General features: G+C 30.1%; 1 protein-coding gene across 1 annotated transcript in view; it reads right to left on the bottom strand.

Moving 5' to 3' along the window:
* Window positions 1-4327: 4327 nt before the first annotated feature.
* Window positions 4328-20802, bottom strand: part of LOC147073273 (neuropeptide CCHamide-2-like) — an 88727-nt gene continuing 72252 nt past the window's right edge. Inside the window, exons 4-6 of the mRNA XM_085945521.1 lie at window positions 11913-12098; window positions 7124-7203; window positions 4328-4567 (exon numbers count right to left, since the gene is read on the bottom strand). Of these exons, the coding sequence (XP_085801647.1) occupies window positions 4499-4567; window positions 7124-7203; window positions 11913-12098 (335 nt within the window). The 3' untranslated portion in view covers window positions 4328-4498. The remainder of the gene's footprint in view (window positions 4568-7123; window positions 7204-11912; window positions 12099-20802) is intronic.

The following is a 20802-nucleotide window of genomic DNA, read 5'->3' as shown; positions in this document are numbered from 1 at the left end:
AGCCCATACAGAAACTGTTGACAAAAATGTTACTCTTAATTATTAGATATCGGATAAAAATAAAATAAATGTAGGTATGTAATTAATTAGGTATTTTTCATATACCTTTCTGAAAAGTTGCATTATTTTGTTTAGATAATATATACTTACACAAATGCATATTTATTGTGGCGTCACATAAGATGATATATTAAGAACCTACGTATTAGTTTCAAAATGAGATGAAAAAAGCTGTCTCGTATCATAATATCAAGATTTTCTAACATTTTTTTGATCAATGTACTAAATGTTAAGTTTTTTCTGTACAGTTAATAATAGTTTAACTTGGCTTAACAATCCTCGAGACTGATGCATATTAGTAAGTTGTAGTATTTTAAAAATATAATATTAGATTTTCAATAACGTATATCTCAGAAACCGTTGGGAATTCGACAAATATAGATAGAATTTTTATTTAAAACATTTTTTTTCTACATGCTTCGTTTCCGAGATATAAGCGAAAAACCAAAAAATGGGACCTTTCAATCCCCCTCCCGCCTTTAGCTTACCCCCCAGGGGCAGGGAATTTTAGTATGTTTACTTACTAACTACTTCTAACAAAGTCCTGTGAAAAATTCTCGCATATTCCATGCACTCTACACCCATCTTTTGAGCACTCATCGACTGGACTAAAAGCATTATTGTGAGGTATATTTTCGTACACAGGGGGTGCAGCGACAGCGTGCAATAGATGTACGTCAGAATGAATTATAATTCGTGAATCGTGAATTATAATTCTTTATTTTGTAGCTCTGTATATCTTTGATAATTATTATTAATACAACTTATAATATAACGAGAAAAAAAAAACTGGGGAATTAGTTTTATTCGTATATCTCGTATACTTATTCAAGATGTGATCTACTATAATATTATATTGGTACCATCTATTGAAAAAAAATATAGTTTCGTTTAATTCAATTTCACTGAGGAGACATAGGGGTCTAGTTGTACCACGTATTTTATTGAAAATTTAGAGGATTGTAAGAGTTCACATTGTTTTATATAATATATAAGAATAAACTGATATTTTATTTCACAAGATTTTGATGACATTTTGTGAAATCCGATATTGAATCTGGTATCTCTAGTTATCACAATTGATGAAGTATACAATTACCTTTTTTACTCTGACCAACGTTAGTTCGAGGCAGACTCTGCAACGAGTTTGAAAAGTCAAGGAAATATGGATAAAGATACGCAATGCAATGCACATATAGACGAGGCGTACCTGATTTTATATGTAGGTATAATATAATAATATTTAATTAAATTTTTAGCAAGTGCAAATAAGTTAAGGCTAAAATATTGAGAAATTATAACGCTGGTTGTGAGAACCTATTATTGGTATAATGAATCAAGCCACAAAAGTCAGTCGCCAATATTCGAAAAATTTGTAAAAGTGTTCAACAATGTCTATTAGTTGATTTCGTCGTAATTAGATAGGGAACAGGTGACTATATTGGTAAAGTACACTGGCCAGAATCCGATGGTTGCAGGTTAAAGTCATGTCGGGCACCATAGTTTAGAGGATTCTTTCTATCCATGTAGTTTTTGTATCAATGTCTAATTTAATTTTGTAATTAAATTAATTTTGACAGGAAAAGTTAATTCTCATACAACACTAGTTGAAACAATATATATATATATATATATACTCACTGTGATAGAAGCATAATAAATGTATTTATCAGGTTACTTAATGCGGCAGGTATATCTTTATAATGACATATAATGCTAGAAAGACATTACCAATACATTATGTGAGCTCACATGTTAGAACCATCAGAACATTCAATATTAAAGACTAATAGCCTACAAAAACCTTGTGCCAATTAAAGCTCTCTTGCAAACCACTAAGAATGAAAATACACGAAGGCACGTGGCTCAAGAATGTATACATTTTCAGAAAAAAATCTTTCACGCGTGCGGTTGGCAATGTGGTGTGATAGGCGTGAGGTGACCTGATAGAGTTGATCTGATACATTTTGGCAAATTTTGCTAATACTGCATGGGAGCATCTGTCTAATAATATTTTAAATATTGAGTAAAATAATATTGTACAATTTTTATTCGTGGAGTTTAATGCGTGGTCACGTGCGTTCACGTAACGTAATCGTAATGCATTTAGTACACGTAGTGTGGTGTATATTTATGGAATGTCGAGAGTGAGACGAAGCGATGACGGGAATAATTTTTCTCGATGCTCTGTTTATTGTGTAGATACTGTTGCTGGGGTAACTGATACAATGAGTAGTTTGTACTAATAGGTCTCTCGGCCAGAGTTGGTGCGACACAGATACGAAAGATTGTGTGTATTGGTGAATTTCTGAACAAAACAGTATTCTTTTACAGCCTGTTCCTTTTTTGAATGCATCTGTGTGAGAATTCGGCCGCCTCAACTCTGGTTGTGCGATCTATACCTATATATATATATATATATATATATATATATTATTGCATTCATTAAATATACATAACCAAGAAGAGCTCATTATAAGAGCCCTTCGTCCCTTTTTCTTACTGGGTACACTCCCAAAAGCTGAAATAATGGATAAAATAATCAAGAAGTTTTCAAAAAATATAATGCAAAGATTGTTTATTTCAAATAATTATTAAGTATACATATTGTCAAATTATAAGCAGAATTCTTATATCTGTTCACAATGATAAAAATTACATGATATTATTATTATAAGAGGCATTGGTAAAACAAATGTTTGCAAATTATCTTTAAATATAGAAACTTTTTAAAACAAAATAAAGCTACCTAATTAAAGCATTAACACATTGAGGGGAAGTAATAACTACCCTAGAATGTATGTATATTGTATACTCTAACGGTAAATAATTAAATTTTATATTTATTAATTTCTTAATAATATGTGTTACATTATAGCGTTTGTATTTTTTCTAATATGAATAAGTACTACGTTCAGAAAAATAAAATAAAAGTGTTTCTTCACTACGTAAAAATATAATATGTTTTTTTATATTCTGTCTAATTTTTATTACACATCAATGTGAACAAACACCAGCCTAGAATTCGTTTAATAATTTTAACATTTTTCTAACTATTTAATATAATTATTACACAAAAAATATACATTTAATACACCTAGGAATAGATTAGTAAATGGGAATTATATTTTATCTCACGGATGTATGTCCCTACACCATTGTCCGCGCAATATGTGCATTTTTTAAGTAGTGGTCTGACTTGAGTTGACAACACTGAAAATCGGCAACACGACTTGACTTACAAAATGTAATCTTATGAAAAGCAATACAATTATTGAAATTTGTCGTTAATTTCTGCTGTGTGGACGGAGGTGGCAGCAGAAAAAACCGACAATATAACTCAAAAACCTAGTAAAATTATTCATTATAAATCTACTTTTTCCTAGAGCTCTCTACGTACATCCTGGTTTGTACAAATCAGTATCTCTCCAGTTTAGGGTAACTTATAAGTATGCGAAGATAATTAAATCCAATGTGGTAATATTTCTCCACCTTAAATGTGGTCGATCAGGTTTTCGTTTACTTTCCTGAATGTTAAGTTTCTTTGGTACTCATTCATCTTATCCATCATCTAAAACTGTAGAATTTGATGAATTGTACGAGATCTTATATAGAACGTACAGTTTGTTGTTGTATTTTTATATCACCCTGAATGTGTGTCGTTGATGGGTCCGAAGATCTCACGCAGCACGCTGCACTTAAATGAGATCAGAAAGCTTTTCATGTCACCAGGCTTCCGAGTATTATAATTTTTATGATGTCTGTTTTGTAGAAGATGCTTTTCAAGTGTTGCTTAAATACAAGTACATCGTACTTTGATACTTTTTTTATCATACCTGGATAAGTAGGATTACGCATTCGTGAGATAAAGTATATATACTTCCGTTTAAAAAAAAGAAGCCATTTTTTATCATTCATACACTAGTGTATAATACATTAGTATATATTCAGAAGTTAATTATTAGATATTAATTGTATTTATTTTTTTAATAAAAAATAATTAAAAACAGCGTTCATACATTAAAAATAATATTTTATTGAAAATCAAATGATACTGACATAAATTATTTCTTTTCAAACAATTGCCATCTTTTAAATACTATTCTTACTACAATTTTATATAATTATTTTCAGTATTTCTGGATTCTTTCTGTAAATATTAATTTAACATTAAAGTCTGACATAATAAAATGATAAAAATACATGACTTAGATGATTTATTTATTTATTTATTGATTTAATTATATACAAATAAAACCAGTTTTTTCTCGATTCAATCTGTTTTTTGTGCCATGACTAGATTTTATATAATAATAATTTATATACAACGCGAAATAAACCATGTATTAATCTATGAAGTGTTGAAAATTAAAATTATCCGTGCTATTTTCATAATCGTCAAGTATTCAATTTATTATTTATTATATGCGGCTTTGGTTTAGATCAAGTTGTTGTTAAGAGAATATCCACCATCGTTGTTTTGTTGAGAACGCCGGTATGAAATCAGCTGAAAAAAAAAAACAAAAAAAATCAGTATAACTTCCTGGTTTAAGTTCATAGGTGAATACAAGATAAAAAGATGAATTTAATTTTACATATTATATATATGTATAAATTATTCACCATTGACTTCTGTTATTAATTAAAGTCACTTTATTTTATATCTCTCACTGGCAAACTTGTGAAGGTTCAACATAAATAGTGCACACTAAACTTTATCGGTAATGCTCATTTTTTTCCATGAAACTAAGAATACAAATTGTAGAAGGTACTTATTAGTTTTTTTTTCAATTAAACCCTATCTAGACCAAACTATAATAGTAGAGGTAAGTGTGGAAATCCGACAAAAATAATGCACACTTTGTCAGAGATACTTATTTTGTTGTAATTAAATTAAGAACACAATAATAACATATGGTTTTTAAAATTTGATTAAGCTCTTCTTAAGCCCCTCTCTTTCATATATTATTTTATAGATATAAGAATATGTTTTATCTAATATCTACTTTATTATGGATTCCTTTCGGCAGGGTTTATTTTAATTTTAAAAACTAACAAATGTAATTTGCAATGTGTTTTCTTAGTTCAATGAAAACAAATAAGTATGACTCACAAAGTTTAGTGTAATCTCCACAGCCAACATCGACCCTTCGCCACAGATATTATATTATCTAACATGTGGCTATCCAAATTTAAAACATAATAAGAGATTTTTTCAACATGCGTTTTATTGTATTTTAATTTTTAATTCACATACGGTAAACATCGTTGGAAAAAAATGTTATTTCAAGGTACCCTTGAACAAATTAGAATTTTTATTTTATCACACAAACTAGTAGGTAGTCATATTAAGATAATGTTGCTTGTGGCAAAATATTCTCTATTTTGACTGCAATATTATATTATAAAACAATGCTTATTTTTAATTTAATATTTTATAAGGGGATATGACCAACGTAACTTGTGGTACGTTAGCGTTTAACTTAATGGCCGAAAATCACAAAACTGTTAATTTAATTTATACTTATTAGTCTTATTACTGTATATTGGTTATCGTAAAATCGTTTATAAAATTTATAGCTATTCCTTAGACCTCCATGCTATTAGTGGTAAGATTTCATCAATATTGCCTTAAATATGGTGTGATAATTCAGATAAATCAGACTAATATTTATTTCAACATTTAAAATACTATATAATCTTAAACAAATTAATCAGAATTTACTTGAGATATGTAAAATACACATATAATACAGCATTAATTTTAGACTCTAAATAAATAGACTAATGATAAATTATTATAATATGATGCTATTTTATAACCGCCATTACGGAATTTTAATTATCTGGCTGGGTGTTAATAATCTTCTATCAAAGCATTCTGTGGTTAGTGCCATTCTTTACTTAAACAAAGTAAATAACCATTTTCGGTCTCAATCAAAGCATATAGGTTTACACAGAGTGCAAAGCTTTTTTTACAACGAATATTATAGCAATTCACTTAGCCATTACTCCCTTTTGCACTGGGTACAATTAATGTACATTGAAAATAAACGTAAACTTGCCAGATGCAGGATTTGAACCCGCGACCCACTAATTTAGAGCCGGATTTTTTCAACTCTTCCACCATGGGTACACTTGTTCGACTTTTTTTTACCATGTCCGATCCTAAAAAGGTTATAATTATTGTAGGCCTCCACAGAGTGTAGGTTTGTATTAACAGATTTTTGTTTTGACGAGAAATGAATGATAGGTATAGTTAATCTAGGGTGAACCAAGACACTTGTAACGTGTGTTAGTAATGTATTTTGATTTGACATAATTTTAAAAAGCCAAAATAGATTGAACTATATTTGAGAAAAAGTTCTTGCATGTAACGCGATTGATGTGGCTTCAAATTTAACTTGGTACAAGGTCTTTTATTATTTAAAAAAAAACTTTAAATTATATGTAAAAATGAACCGAAAGTACATATTATGATGGTGTATAAATAATAAGTAACGTCCATTTTATATAATTTAATATATTACCTAATTCTGATTTAGTAAATACTTTTCCATCGTATGGATATTCATAAATTATCAAATTCAGCTTCATTTGTTAGTTATTTATAATTAAACAAGACGTTGATTTCAACGTAATTTACTGTAGTCATCAGTTGCCATGTTTTAATATTTTACGACATAATTTTAATGTTTTTTATTGATATTTTGTTGTAGAAATATGTTTGCAAAAATAAAATATTTTATTTGCAGTCCTAAATGTACTTGACGGTTTTTGCGATTATCTCAAAATCGCGAAAAATGGAGGTTACCGACTTTGAAATTAACAGCCTCAAATTTATTAACTTAAACAGTCAAAATATTAATTAAATACAATTGAAAATGATGTTATATGGGCCATATTATATTAAATATTTTTGATGCCTTTCAGCTCCGCTGTGACTTATTATATGACTTATTTTGTGATTTTTTTGACTTGTTATCGTCATATATGATTATATTATACATGTGATATGTGCCAGCATTGAAAAGGTGAGTGATAAATATGTGTAATACTTTACCCAGTGCCTCAAGAATGGTGAAAGACGTAGCTTAAGTTCCTCAGGTATATTCATAGACTCATCGCTACTGTCCATAAATCCTGAAATGATACAATACATGTCAATGAATACTCTAATTTGATTGATAATAATTAGTCACGTTTTATTGGGCATATGGTTCACTGGTGGCTGAAGCAGATACAGGTAGTTGTCGAAATTATTTGCGTACAGAGTGGTTATAAAATATCATCATCTGTTTAAAGATTCACCAACTGGAGGCACCTGGTGGACAAACATGAAGGTTGCTATTCTAGATTTTTTTTTCTTTGATAATTTACATGAAAATGTGTTTAACTTGAAATCATTTTTATTTTTATCAAATTGAGATTCAATATTTTGACCGTACTGAAAAAGATTTCAAGCTATGAGTATACCTTTACATTTTGTAAAAAATATCATCTCTGTTCTGGCAGAACACACTAACTGGAGAATACTAGTTTTGAGTAATTTGACTTTGAAGTTGTTAAAATGTTTGAAATAATGGTCTATCATGTGAGTTTATTAAGTAATCGTAAAAAGGATGACTTTAAAATAAATACTGTTTATTTATTAAGAAGATTTCCAGACGGTAAAGTTTGAAATAAAGAACATTTTGGTACTAACTCAATATGTAATTTTTTCGAATTAGTGTCTTCTGCCAGAACAGTGACGATATTAGAACTATGAATTAGTCAAAAATATTAACTGTACCTTAGAGAAAACTTAACTTAACTTAGCTTAAAAATAAACTAAATTTTAATAATAAACATGCTCATAAAATAATAGTATGTAATATTAAATAAGATGACATTCCTTAAGAGGGGGCTGAAGAGCCGATGTTCAATTATAATTTAGTATACATAGGACCTCGGCGTCGTTAGCACGTTAATTTAAATCGATCTCTTCGCAAAAATCACTAATCATCGGAGATTTTATTTCAAGAAACATTATTATTATTATTGATATTGTCGGCCGCCGAAAATTATTATTTTGATAAACATCCGCCGATCAGAAAACAGGGCTGTCAAAATGTTAATTTCATCATAGTTTTTAATCAAACCTGTGCAAGTACATACTGATAACTTGGGCGGATTTCGTAGCAAACATACTATTGATATATCTACGGGTATATTATTATTATAACCAAATTCAAATTGAACATAGGTTGATACTCAAATACTATTATAGTATGTTTATGATTTAGAGAAAATAATACGATGGTATATAATCCATATCAATTATTTGAAAACATTACATTCGCATGTACATATTATTATAGTATAAAGAACAGATAACTGTTGACTTTGCAAGATAACATCAAAATGTGTATATACCTACTTATCTAAATGACATTCATGAGTGAATACGGCTGAAAGCTTGGAAACGTGTTTTTTCTATTTCAAAATCTTTTAATTGTGTACTTATTATTTTATTAAAGATTCAAGGTCAACTTCATATAACTAATAGAAAATACTGTTTGTTTCTACGAATAAAAAAAGACAGGAAGGAAGATGTGTACAAATCACGGCAGTCAGAAAGGCCGGCAAATATGGCCGACAATGCGTGATACACAAACATAAAATACACAAAATTACAAACACATTCGAAGTTTGCCGCACACGTACAGACCACGTGATATTTGTTTACGCAAAATCGTCGCTTTTCAAAATGGCGAATTTGATTGCCAGATTTTACTGCGATGAATCAGTATGTTCCTTCTGGTCTTTTTTATTTGTAGATTTGTTTACTATGTGCACCGAGAAATTTCCATTTATAAAATCGGGAACGTATTTTACAGAAGAGTTTTGGAATATCTTGCAACCAAAACTGGAAAAAAATCTATCATGGGTGTTGACTTCTTGAATTAGTTAACCCCCCAGGTCCATGCCACTACGTAAACCACAGTGGATATTATGCCATTTCCACACTGGCAACAAGTTCACACTGGCAACAAACCTCATTAAATTTTGCGATAATTACCATAATTGCTTAAGAAATTTTACGATAATTATCATAATTATTGTAAAATCTAACGAGGTTGCCAGTGTGGACCCTGCATTAGATGCACAAAACTTAAATAATATATATTATAAATAAAATTTTAAAAGTATAAATATTAATGATTTATGTCTTCGACAGCCCTGACAAAATAAATGTGAAATATGAGTCGATCGAGTCGTGGGCAAGTTTATTGACACAAACAACTTTGACGCGACCTTTTTATATTAACTAGTAGACCAGATATTATGGACCACATGTAAAAAATCATATTTTCAATTCTCAAGGCCAATTCTGAAGAACGTCCCCTTAACAAATTTCCATTTTGTAAAGTTTTTTTAAATTGTGAGTTTATCTTTTATAAAATAAAAAAAATATTTTTCGTTTTAATGTTTTTAGATACATACATATTCATTATTAAAGGTTTTAAAATTGTAAATTAACAAAAACATGTATCTAGTAAGTACTGTCTATAGACTTCGACGGCAGCGGATAGACGTTTTTGAAATGTGGTGCTGGATGTGTATGTTCAGAAGCCCGTGAATGATCAACACACCAATGACTACATAATCAACGAAATCCAGGTTCGAGACAGACTTTCATCAATCTGCTTGTGTCGGCTATTTAGTTCGTTGGATATATAGCCCGCAGAGAAGACTGTCGACAGGGATGGATCAAAGCATTGCCCACTAAAGAAGAAAGCCGATACATTACACGACTAGTCCTACTTTTCGCCCCTCCCGTTATCTATGGATGACCTGTCATTATCTATAGAGTATTCATACTGATGAGTCTGTCGTGTTAACTTGTTGGAGTATTCTTTCAGATTGTTTTAATATATCTTGAAAACCTTGGAGTTCATCTGATTTAGTGGTTCTGTGTTATTAATAATTGAAAGTGACGATCAAAGTAAGTCTTGACACAGAGAATGGTTTGATTTGAATAGACGAGTTAAATGATAAATAATACACTAGCATTAATACACTTTCTACAATTGTAATGCATAGATCAATGCTACATATTTTTTGGAAATCGATATTACCACCGGTTTTTGTGTGAAGGACTAGTCTGACTTTGACAGCTGATGAATAACAGGAATTTATATTATTTATAAATAACACTGATAGTTAATATATTTGATTCAATTTGAAACGAGAAAGGGCGAATCAATATGTCAAGCAATCTGGGATCTGAATTTGACAGCTGAAAAGTGGACCACTCGTTGCTTGTGCAAAAATTTATGCTCAGGCTTTATTAATCTAAAGATGACAGTGATCAAAGCCATATACAAAGCTGTCAGATGGTCAAATCATCTAGAAAATGATCTTCAGTTACCAGGGCCCGACGACGAATAACTTTTCTCAAACCTTTATATTTTTTTTATCATAAACATTGAAAAATAATTTCTAAAAAGAAACCTCTGGCCGTAATGCAAAGTTTGGCTCTTTAATGAGACTTTCCATCATTGGCTACAACATTTTGATCCTTAAAATTTTGACTACTTATGTTGTTGTTAATATTAACTTTTCCTTTAATAAGAACCCACGCAGAAAAAATATGAGCTTCCTAAATAAAGCAATCTTGTTAACCAGTATGTAACGCAAAATTAAACCTTTTCCAAACCATGTATTGTAGTGTCATTCAATTGAATGCCAATATTTTCCATTTCAAGTTGTTCCATTTGAGGTACAACGTTTTTTCATATAATTTTGTAACAGAATTATAGAAGAAACTGAGGTCTCTCATAATATTATGTATACTTAACTACCCGTATCACCCGGTGAAATATGACATATTTGTCTGTATTATTTATTAAGTTACGCAATCCAATAATGTCATGTTACATTATTTTATCCATATAAGTCATTCATGTGACAATTCATTCATATTTTCCTGTAATTAGGGTATTATGAGATAATGGAAACATGGCTAAAGCTACTCGAAAACTATGAGATAGATGTAGCTGGACATTAATAAGAGTGAAAATAAGTCAGTAGAGAGATAGTTAATTTTGTGAGAGTTATAGATAATGAATTGGGATAATTTATTATCAGTAATTAATCGGTAATACGTTTTCATCGTGTATCAAATTTATTAGTAAGTAAACGGAGATGCTTATAGTTGAATTGACATCTATAAATTATATTATTGTTAAAATGGGATTTTATAAACGCTGATTTTATACGTCATACACACTAATAAGCACAGATAAGGGAGTATATTGAGTAAAATTATGATAATGCATAAGTTAGTAGAGGAATTTTTCTGGAAAAACAAATAGTTACTACTATAAATAGTGTATAGTGACACTTCTGATCCATACTATTCTTAAAGAAAACTAAAATATTATAGTAATACATAACCCTGACCATTGATTGATCTGTAAGTTGGGCTGCTGGGCTGAGCTGAAAAAGCTGAGATTATAATGAACATCTTTGAAAGGAAACTACTGACAAGGGCCATATGCGAGAAAGAAAGCGCATAGCGAGAGAGAAATAATCACTATATTATGCATTGTACGATGATACCATCCCAGATAATCTCACATGTGAAAGTAAGGCGATAGTAACTCAAGGATGGTAGATGCCCAGCCACCAAAGAGGGCCACTACGACATACCAGATGAGAAAGGGTGGTTGACCACCTATGTAGAATATTGGCGCGATACCAGTGGATATGTATGTTCAATTAAATGTCGGAAAATAGTATTTTATATGAGTGCTGATATTATAAAACAATAGTTGAATAGATTTCCATTCGCAGTATCATCTCACCTCCGCTCCTGACCGGTATGATATCGTCTTCCGGTGCAATGGCGTCGCCGGAAATGCGAGGATAGCCCGTCCGCGGCGCCGCCACTTCCTCTTGGCCGTCGCCGCCGATGAAAGGCGTCGCGGCGCGTCCCTCTGACCTCTTGCCGTGGCCCCCGAAGCACGAGTGGCCGAATGAAGAACAGCCTCCTGGAATATTACGAATTAAACATTTTATTGATAACAAAACAAACCATCCACTCTTAGAAAACTTTTGGAAACTTGTCAAATAACTTTTTAATGGTAAAATAAAATAACCTGGCTCACATGTATTAAATATTAACAAAACATATTGTCTTTAGTGAATGAAATGATTGAAATATAGGATTTTGGAAAACCCCAAAAAATACATATATTAGAAAAAAGGGAGCTATATTAAAAATGCAACTCGAACCTCACATCTTTCCGGTTGAGTGTTTTATTTATTTATTTAAATATAAAAGTAACTAGATAGTTATAATCAAGCAAGTTAAATAAAAATATGCAATAAACATTACATCCAGAAGAGAATAGAAAATAAAAGCATAAACAATATTAAACAATAAGATTTCATATATAAAATATACATCACATCACCGTAATGTCTCTTGGGAGCACATTATCGGTCCGGCTGTGACTCGTGCGGATAAAATCTAATATGTATATCATTGGAGGTGTTCCAAGCTCCGCCTAGGTAAAACGATCAGCTTTATAATATATCAAGGTACTGATATTACCAACACAACTTATAGATGTAGCGTAACACAAGCCAATTTTATTTATGATATTTTTATACTTGCGAAAAATTATTAAATTTCGATACCGACGACAGATATGATTTATAAAATGTTGTATTATATTTATATAGTTGAAACCTACATCATGTATTGTAGATTATCATCCCGGACTGGATGATATCCTACTCTATAAATACTTTCTGGAAGACTGCACATCCTTTAGGATGTTTTAAATGTGTCTTAGCTTGAATTAAAGTTATTTTAGTGGAACTATAAATTACTATGGACTTTTTTTGTTACTGTGGTCTTCGGTTTTCTTTACAAATTGTTGTAGTATTTTGATTAATGCAGGGCTCGATATGGACCTGAGCGCCTCAGAGAGCCGTTTGGATTTATAAAATTCTCAATATTAGCGCTCTGTTTTGTGGAAAAATTAATTTGACCGTCTGAGGTAGACAAGCCATATAACAAAGAATCTAACACACTTATTTATTATAAAATACACATAAAATTATAAATAATATATATCTATGTAATAATAATATGTATCTATGTAAATATTTTTGTAAAATTATCGAACGATCCGGTTCGTAAAATTTTCCATTTCGAGTGCAGGGTTAATGTGATTTAATAAGTAATTAATATGTGGTCAAAACTAACTACGAAATGAAATCGAATTGGTTTATTACATTATGTTCTCTCAATTCTTTTCGATGGTATGAAAGTATTGACGCTACATCAAGAGATGTCACAGAGAGTTGAAGCTTTCGAGATGTGGCTGTATAGAAGCATTCTCAAAATTAATTGGACTGACTGAGTGACACATGTTGCAGTTATGAATTAGTGAAAGGACCGAGCAGTTCTGCGTAGTATCAAAACCAGAAAACTACAGTACCTCGCCCACACTATGAGAGGATAAAAGTATAGCATTACCCAACTTGTCATCCAAGGAAAAATCAACGGTAGCAGAGGACGATGCCACATTTTGTGGCTTAAGAACCTCCGTGATTGGTACGAGTGACAAAGCTAAGATCGCCCTAATGGTAGCTGTCATCCTCTAGGGCGGCACGATAATATGGAGAATATGAAACACATTATCAAATAATATCGTTACGAATAAGAAAACAAAGGACTTTTTTAGCTCATAAATTCAAAATTATCATTTTACAGATATATCTTTCTATATATATATATAATTAAATTAACTACCTCCCGTCATGCAAGTGAATGAATAACTAAAATACGTAATTTCAAATTGAATGCAGTATGGGGATTAAACTACATATTTTGCAACGAAATAAAGTACTTACATAATATGTAAGTAATATTATTGTCATGTCAAATAAATCTGAATTTGAAAAAATTGATTGATTGGATTTATAAATTTCCTGGAAGGATTTAATAGGGTTCATAGAATTACAAAAAAGTCTGGGCAGAGTTAATTAAATATCAGTATTTCATACGTAACGATTTGGCGAACGTTAGTTATGCCATTATTTTACCGATAAGCCTTTTTGTGTCAGTGTTGTCAATTATTTTTATCACGTGTTAGAAGTTTTGTGCATTTCGTTATTGACATGAAAAGAACGAGATTCGTTCTTCAGTATTACAAGTAAATATACATGAATATTAAAATAATCTAATTATGTATTGAGTAAATTGTCATCAATGTTTTACATATGATTATAAATTCTACATACAATATTCGGTAAATAATGATGCAACATGTCACATTGGCACTTGAGGTAAAATAATTACAAGATAAAAAGAAATTTTTATATAAGTACAATGTTTTTAAATTTTCTTTTGAATCATGTAAACTTGACTTGACTAGCTAAAACGATCAAAAAAATGTACTTGATATAAATAATACTGAAATGTCATTTTGACATTCATACTGATTTCCATAGTAACGCATGTATATATTAATAATTTAGTTGCTAGGATCCCAGACCCCGTGGATTGGATTACGGATTTTTTCAGAAATAACTTTTCATACAAAACATAATTAAGTAAAAATGAATTCAATTTTACTTAAAGATGGCTAAAAGTATTTAAAAAATGTATTGGCTTCGTGTTCTGATATATTCTAAAAGTTTAAAATGTCTAGCTAGTTGGGAAGTTAGTTAAAAAAATCGTTTGCAAGATTTGTACCGGATAAACAACCACCGGACAAATAAGAAATCCGTAAAAAGTAAAACATTATTATTGGTTGCTAGGGGTCTGGGGTCCTAGCAACTAAATTATTAAAATATACGTGCGTTACTATTGAAATCAATAAGAAAGGTCAAAATGACATTTCAGTATTCAAGTACAATTTTTTTTGATCGTTTAAGCTAGTCAAGTCAAGTTTATAATATATCACGCTTCAACAGAAAATTTAAAAACGTTGTATCTAAAAAGTTCTTTTTATCTTGTAATTATTTTCACTTAACACCGAAGAATAGCTTGACACCAAAGAATAGCGAGTGCAATAAGTATATATATATAATATTTAAGATAGATGACAAATAGTTTAATATTGATGGAAAAAAATAAATTGGCCACATTATACTTATACATTGTAAAAAAATGGGAAAGACTTCTTTTAAATGGCAACAGAGCGAGCTAGTTACGAATGAACAATTTTAATATTATGGTTGTTTGAAAACAACGAAGTTTACTTTTGTCGTGAACATGTTGGTGTACGTAATTAAATATCTTGAAATGAATAGTGGAAAAATAAGGAGTTGAAAAAGAAAGTCATCAGAATTAAACATAATGAGTGATTTTGAATACAATAGGTAAATAATATCTATTAAATAATGGTGATATTTTATGATAATGGTATCTTAAAATTTTGTATGAGGAATGGTTGTTTCCCATTCACTCAAACCATTGTGTGCTTGCGGTGAATTGAACAATCGGTGAAGGAATGAATTCGAATATGGATGAAATTGTTTGAGCCAACCGCAAAATAAACTCACGACACACGCCTCTTCAAACCTAAACGCCGAACACAAAAATATTGGAAACTGCGTACTTCCTGGGTAAATACTTAAACTATTACTATTACAGCATCGTGGGTCCAATGTTCGAATTCTGGATTTGACAGGTACACATATTGTTTTTCAATTTGTGTATGAGACCCAATAGGTTGAGCAAGTGGCTTACATCCATTTCTCGTAAAAACAAAATCTGTTAACACAAACCTCCACTCTGTGGAGGCCCACATGATCTTATTAAGATCGGACATGGTCGGGAATTTTTAAATATGTATTAAAGTTTGTCAGGTAATCGCAACGCGCATCCAATATTGGTACTTATTTAAAGATATTTAGGGGATTCTGTATTTTTTGTCCTTCATCAAATTAGTCATAAACCATGACTACTGTGAAACTCTTGGTTTATGGCGACTGACTAACCTAACATAAATAATAATATGTGCTGGATACTATAGTAAGTATATATCATTGCGATGGATGTAAGTAAGTATATATATTTACATATTGTGTACAAAAGTCTGACTGGAATTCAAATGATTATTTATCTAACTAATAGTTCACGAATGAATTGTGATTAAATATTTTTTTTACAAATATATTATAATTTTTTTCTTTGAAAATCAATTTTCCAAGGTTGAGAGACACAAGATTAAATAAAATTATCGTATTTTAAAAGCGTTATTATTTCAGTTCATTGGTTTCAGGTATTGAAAAATCAAATATTTTACGTGAGTCTTTCAATAAACGTTGTCATTTTACTTCTATGTAAAATCAAGACGTCTCAAAAGTACAATAATTTCGAATGAATAACACGACTGATATATTCATGGTATTTTAGATATTTTATAGAGAGAAGAATATTTTGTATCAATTATTGTTTGGTTTAGACAGGGCTTAATGAATTTTATAAAAACTAACTAACTTCATCAGCTGTAATATATATTCTTAATTCAATGAATACAAATTAGTATGACTGAAACAATGTACCTACACTGTTTTTGTCGATCGCCCATACCAGGGGTCGGCAAACTCTTGAACCAAAAGAGCCAAATATGAGCCAAATTTTTCAAGAGCCATACGTATATTTTTATAAATATGATTTATTTAAATGAATTAATAATATTTTATAATTGTTTATTTATTAAGTAAAGAAGATTTCCAGAATAAAACTAAGGTACATACTTAATATTATATGTTTTTATTGTTGATATTATAAATATAATTTTACATAATATGAATTACATACAATTTTTACACATTCCTTAAAACTAATGTGAACAATGACCTTCCTTGCATTTCTTTGGAGAGTGTTTATGTTTGGTATGTAACTTGTAGTTTTTAATTTCAGGCGCGACTCCAAAAAATTCTCATCGGTTATTTGGCTTCTCTAAATGCTATTTATATTGTTCATATTTGAAAATGATTGTTCACTCGTAGACTCATCAATCATTGTAGACTCGAATATGAGTTCGGAAAGCTATTCTATAATATGTATTAAAAATCGTAGTATCTACTTTATCACTTTTAGAGCGCCCCACTTGTGTTGTGAAATGAAATTGCATTTTTCTCTCTCCAAATCCTCAATTTTGGTGGCAAGACCTATAAATTTTGAGCTCAATGCTTGTTAAATCTACTAATAAAATTGTATTTCAAAAGTGCTCGTATCAATATCAAATGGAGAAAAATTTGATTTGTCGACTTTTGCAATGGGCGGATTTAAAACAACAACAATCATACCTTTTTGCATCAACTATCACGGAGGAAAAATTAGGCTCGCGATAATGTCATTATATAATATAATAAGTGTACAAATCAATGACAGAAAATAAAAATTGTGAATTTTGCAAATGTTTTTGTAAATATTGGGAATTTGGCAAAAAGCCGCACGCCAATACCAAAAGAGCCACATGCGGCTCGCAAGCCGCGGTTTGCATGGCCCATACAATACCTAAACTATTATAGTTTGGTTTTTAATTTTGAATTTTAAAAGCTAACCGGCACAATCTGTAAATGTATTCTTAGTTCGATGTAAACAAATCCGTATATATTATATATATATAATATATATATATAATATATACATATGTATATAATATATACATATATATATTATATATATATATGATATAATGTGACTTAGCCCACGCTACAAATTATTCATACTATTTACTAATCTTTCAGGTATTTTATGATATTTACAACTTTGCTGTATGGTTTCATGCATTTTGTGCATATTTGATGGGGGAAAAATAATATGTATCATTACTTTTATGGATTAGCAATTCAAATTGAAAGTGAGTATTGCTAATTTAAGTTTTGTCTTATAAATTAAATACAGAGAAAATACATAAATCTAAACTAACACATGGAAAATTACACAACATAGCAAATAAAATATGATGTATTATAATTCATATATACCACCAACGAGCTACTAAACGGCCCACGTGCTCGTCGTAGGTCAAAATTGAGTTTTTATTGTATTTTCAAACCATGATCCTGGACACCCCTTAAACGTTGTAGATAATCTATTTATATAATTTTGAAGCCTTATTATCCTTTATAGTTATTTTAAACATTTTATGACTGCATAAAATATTTTTGTTACATAAAATAGTATTCTTTTAAACCTCTCGCTCTAATGTTTTAAAATATAGTCATATTTCGGTACATAACTGTGCAGTGGTGTTAAGATTTTTTACGTTTATTAATTTTTAAACGCATTTATGAAACCATTAGTATAATTTATTACGAGATAATTTTTCTAAAATATTCACGATAAAAAATTATATTGATAATCTCTGTGATCCCAAATTTGACAAGAATTAGGCATTTTATTATTCAAAAAATCGGCAAGATTAACACATTTGAAGATGATTCTAAAGATACTTATTATAAGCAATGTCTTTGACCATTCAAGTGTGATAAACATCTTATAAATAATGATTGCTTTATAATAATTATTGACCTAAGAATAAGGTAGTGTTTTCTTAAAATACGCCATTTCTTTTGTCATTCCCTAGTGGTTAAGCTACAACATACGGCCGTAACCATAAATTAACATACTATAATTAAAGTAGGGAGTAAAATTATGTTAACGCGCGTGTTTGAACATGTACTTAACCGAATTTTTTTTTATTTTTTTTTAAACGGTACATGTTCAAACACGCGCGTTAATATCATTTTACTCCTTACTTTAATTATAGTTTGTCAATTTATGGCTACGGCCGTATGTTGTAGCTTAACCACTGGGAATGACAAAAGAAATGGCGTATTTCAAAAAAACACTACCTTATTCTTAGGTCAATAATTATTCTAAAGCAATCATTATTCATAAGATGTTTATCACACTTTGATGGTCAAAAACAAAGCTTATAATAATTTTCTTTAGAATCATCTTCAAATGTGTAAATCTTGCCGATTTTTTGAATAATAAAATGCCTAATTCTTGTCAAATTTGGGATCACAGAGATTATCAATATAATTTTTTATCGTGAATATTTTACAAAAATTATCTCGTAATAAATTATACTAATGGTTTCATAAATGCGTTTAAAAATTAATAAACGTAAAAAATCTTAACACCACTGCACAGTTATGTACCGAAATATGACTATATTTTAAAACATTAGAGCGAGAGGTTTAAAAGAATACTATTTTATGTAACAAAAATACTTTATGCAGTCATCAAATGTTTAAAATAACCATAAAAGATAATAAGGCTTCAAAATTATATAAATAGATTATCTACAACGTTTAAGGAGTGTCCAGGATCATGGTTTGAAAATACAATAAAAACTCAATTTTGACCTTCGACGAGCATGTCCCCCCTTAACTAAAATCTACAAATAGCAATGATATGACATCATTATTAGAAACCTTTTTATAGTGGGCCAATCTTAGACCTATGGACAAAGTTACCCTAATTGCACACATTTTCAGCAAAATTGCTCTGATGTAGAAATTTTAATATAAGTACTGGAATGTGTGAATTTCCAAAAAATATTTCACAACTCTGGTTCATTTTTAGTATACGTAAATAGAATATAAATCTTCATAAACGTTGAAATTGGAGTGTTGTATTATTATTTAAATTCGGCATTAAAATATATGTTTTACGATGCTTATGAACCGCCCCCGAGTAAGTGACGAAGTATGCTTATAAAATCATATAATTTACGTTCGGCACTTTATGAAATTCATAATAACAAAGGGTGGTTCATAATGAAAGAAATTTTGCAAGTCATATTGTTATGTAAGTACGTATTATAATATATTTAATAATGGGACTCGTAAACCAGTTTTCAAGTAATAATTTAGACGTGCTGAGGATTGTAGTTTACCGGTACTGCGCTTAAAATTTTTATAAGTGAAATTTTATGACAATTTCATATTATGCACAATATTTTTATATGTTAACCACCATATTTGTGTTAATTAACTTGTCATTATCTAGTAATATATTATATTATGTAGGAGCCACGGTTACCAACGATGGTAATATTGAGACTTGACTTGGCATCTGCCAGATCATAGCGAAGTCATTGTTTAAACATCTAAAAATCGCATGGATTTTTGACAACCAAATTTTTGTCGTAAAATTTGACTGTGGATGTCTTCCTCAAATCTTAGGTGGTATATTACAAGGCCATCTATAGGCAGGGCACGTCACTAAATTTCAATTTTCTTAATTTATTGCTTAATTTAGAATGCGAATACGATAAGTTGTTCGCAGTAAATGAAGATTTTTGATTGCATATTTCGTTCATATTATCATTTTTTTTAAATATATGAAATAATCATAATTTTCTACAAACAGTTTACCATATTGCATTCGATGTAAGTATAAAAAAACTAGCACTACGATTAAAGTTTATAGTTTCGTACCGCAGTTTGAATCTAATGGGTGTCTTGGTTTATTGGTACGACCGTATACCACATACTCGAGCATTTATACATTTAAACAAGTGCATACAATATGCCCGCTGCATGTTCCCTCTCACAAAATGCTGCCGCTGAAGTCTTACAATAAGGTTGCCAACTTTTTTTAAATAATTCTGGGAGAAGTCTAAAATAGATTTAGTACATAATCGTCGTCTGAGAAGTTTATTACCAATCACAGATTTTCCACTTTTCTTGGATGCTACGTATTGT

Source organism: Rhyacophila brunnea, unplaced genomic scaffold (genome assembly GCF_057557595.1).
Source record: "Rhyacophila brunnea isolate RB1 unplaced genomic scaffold, BYU_Rbru_1.0 scaffold_18, whole genome shotgun sequence".
Classification (NCBI taxonomy): Eukaryota; Metazoa; Arthropoda; class Insecta; order Trichoptera; family Rhyacophilidae; genus Rhyacophila; species Rhyacophila brunnea.
Note: the sequence above shows the minus strand (reverse complement) of the source record. Positions and strands in the feature narration are given on the sequence as shown.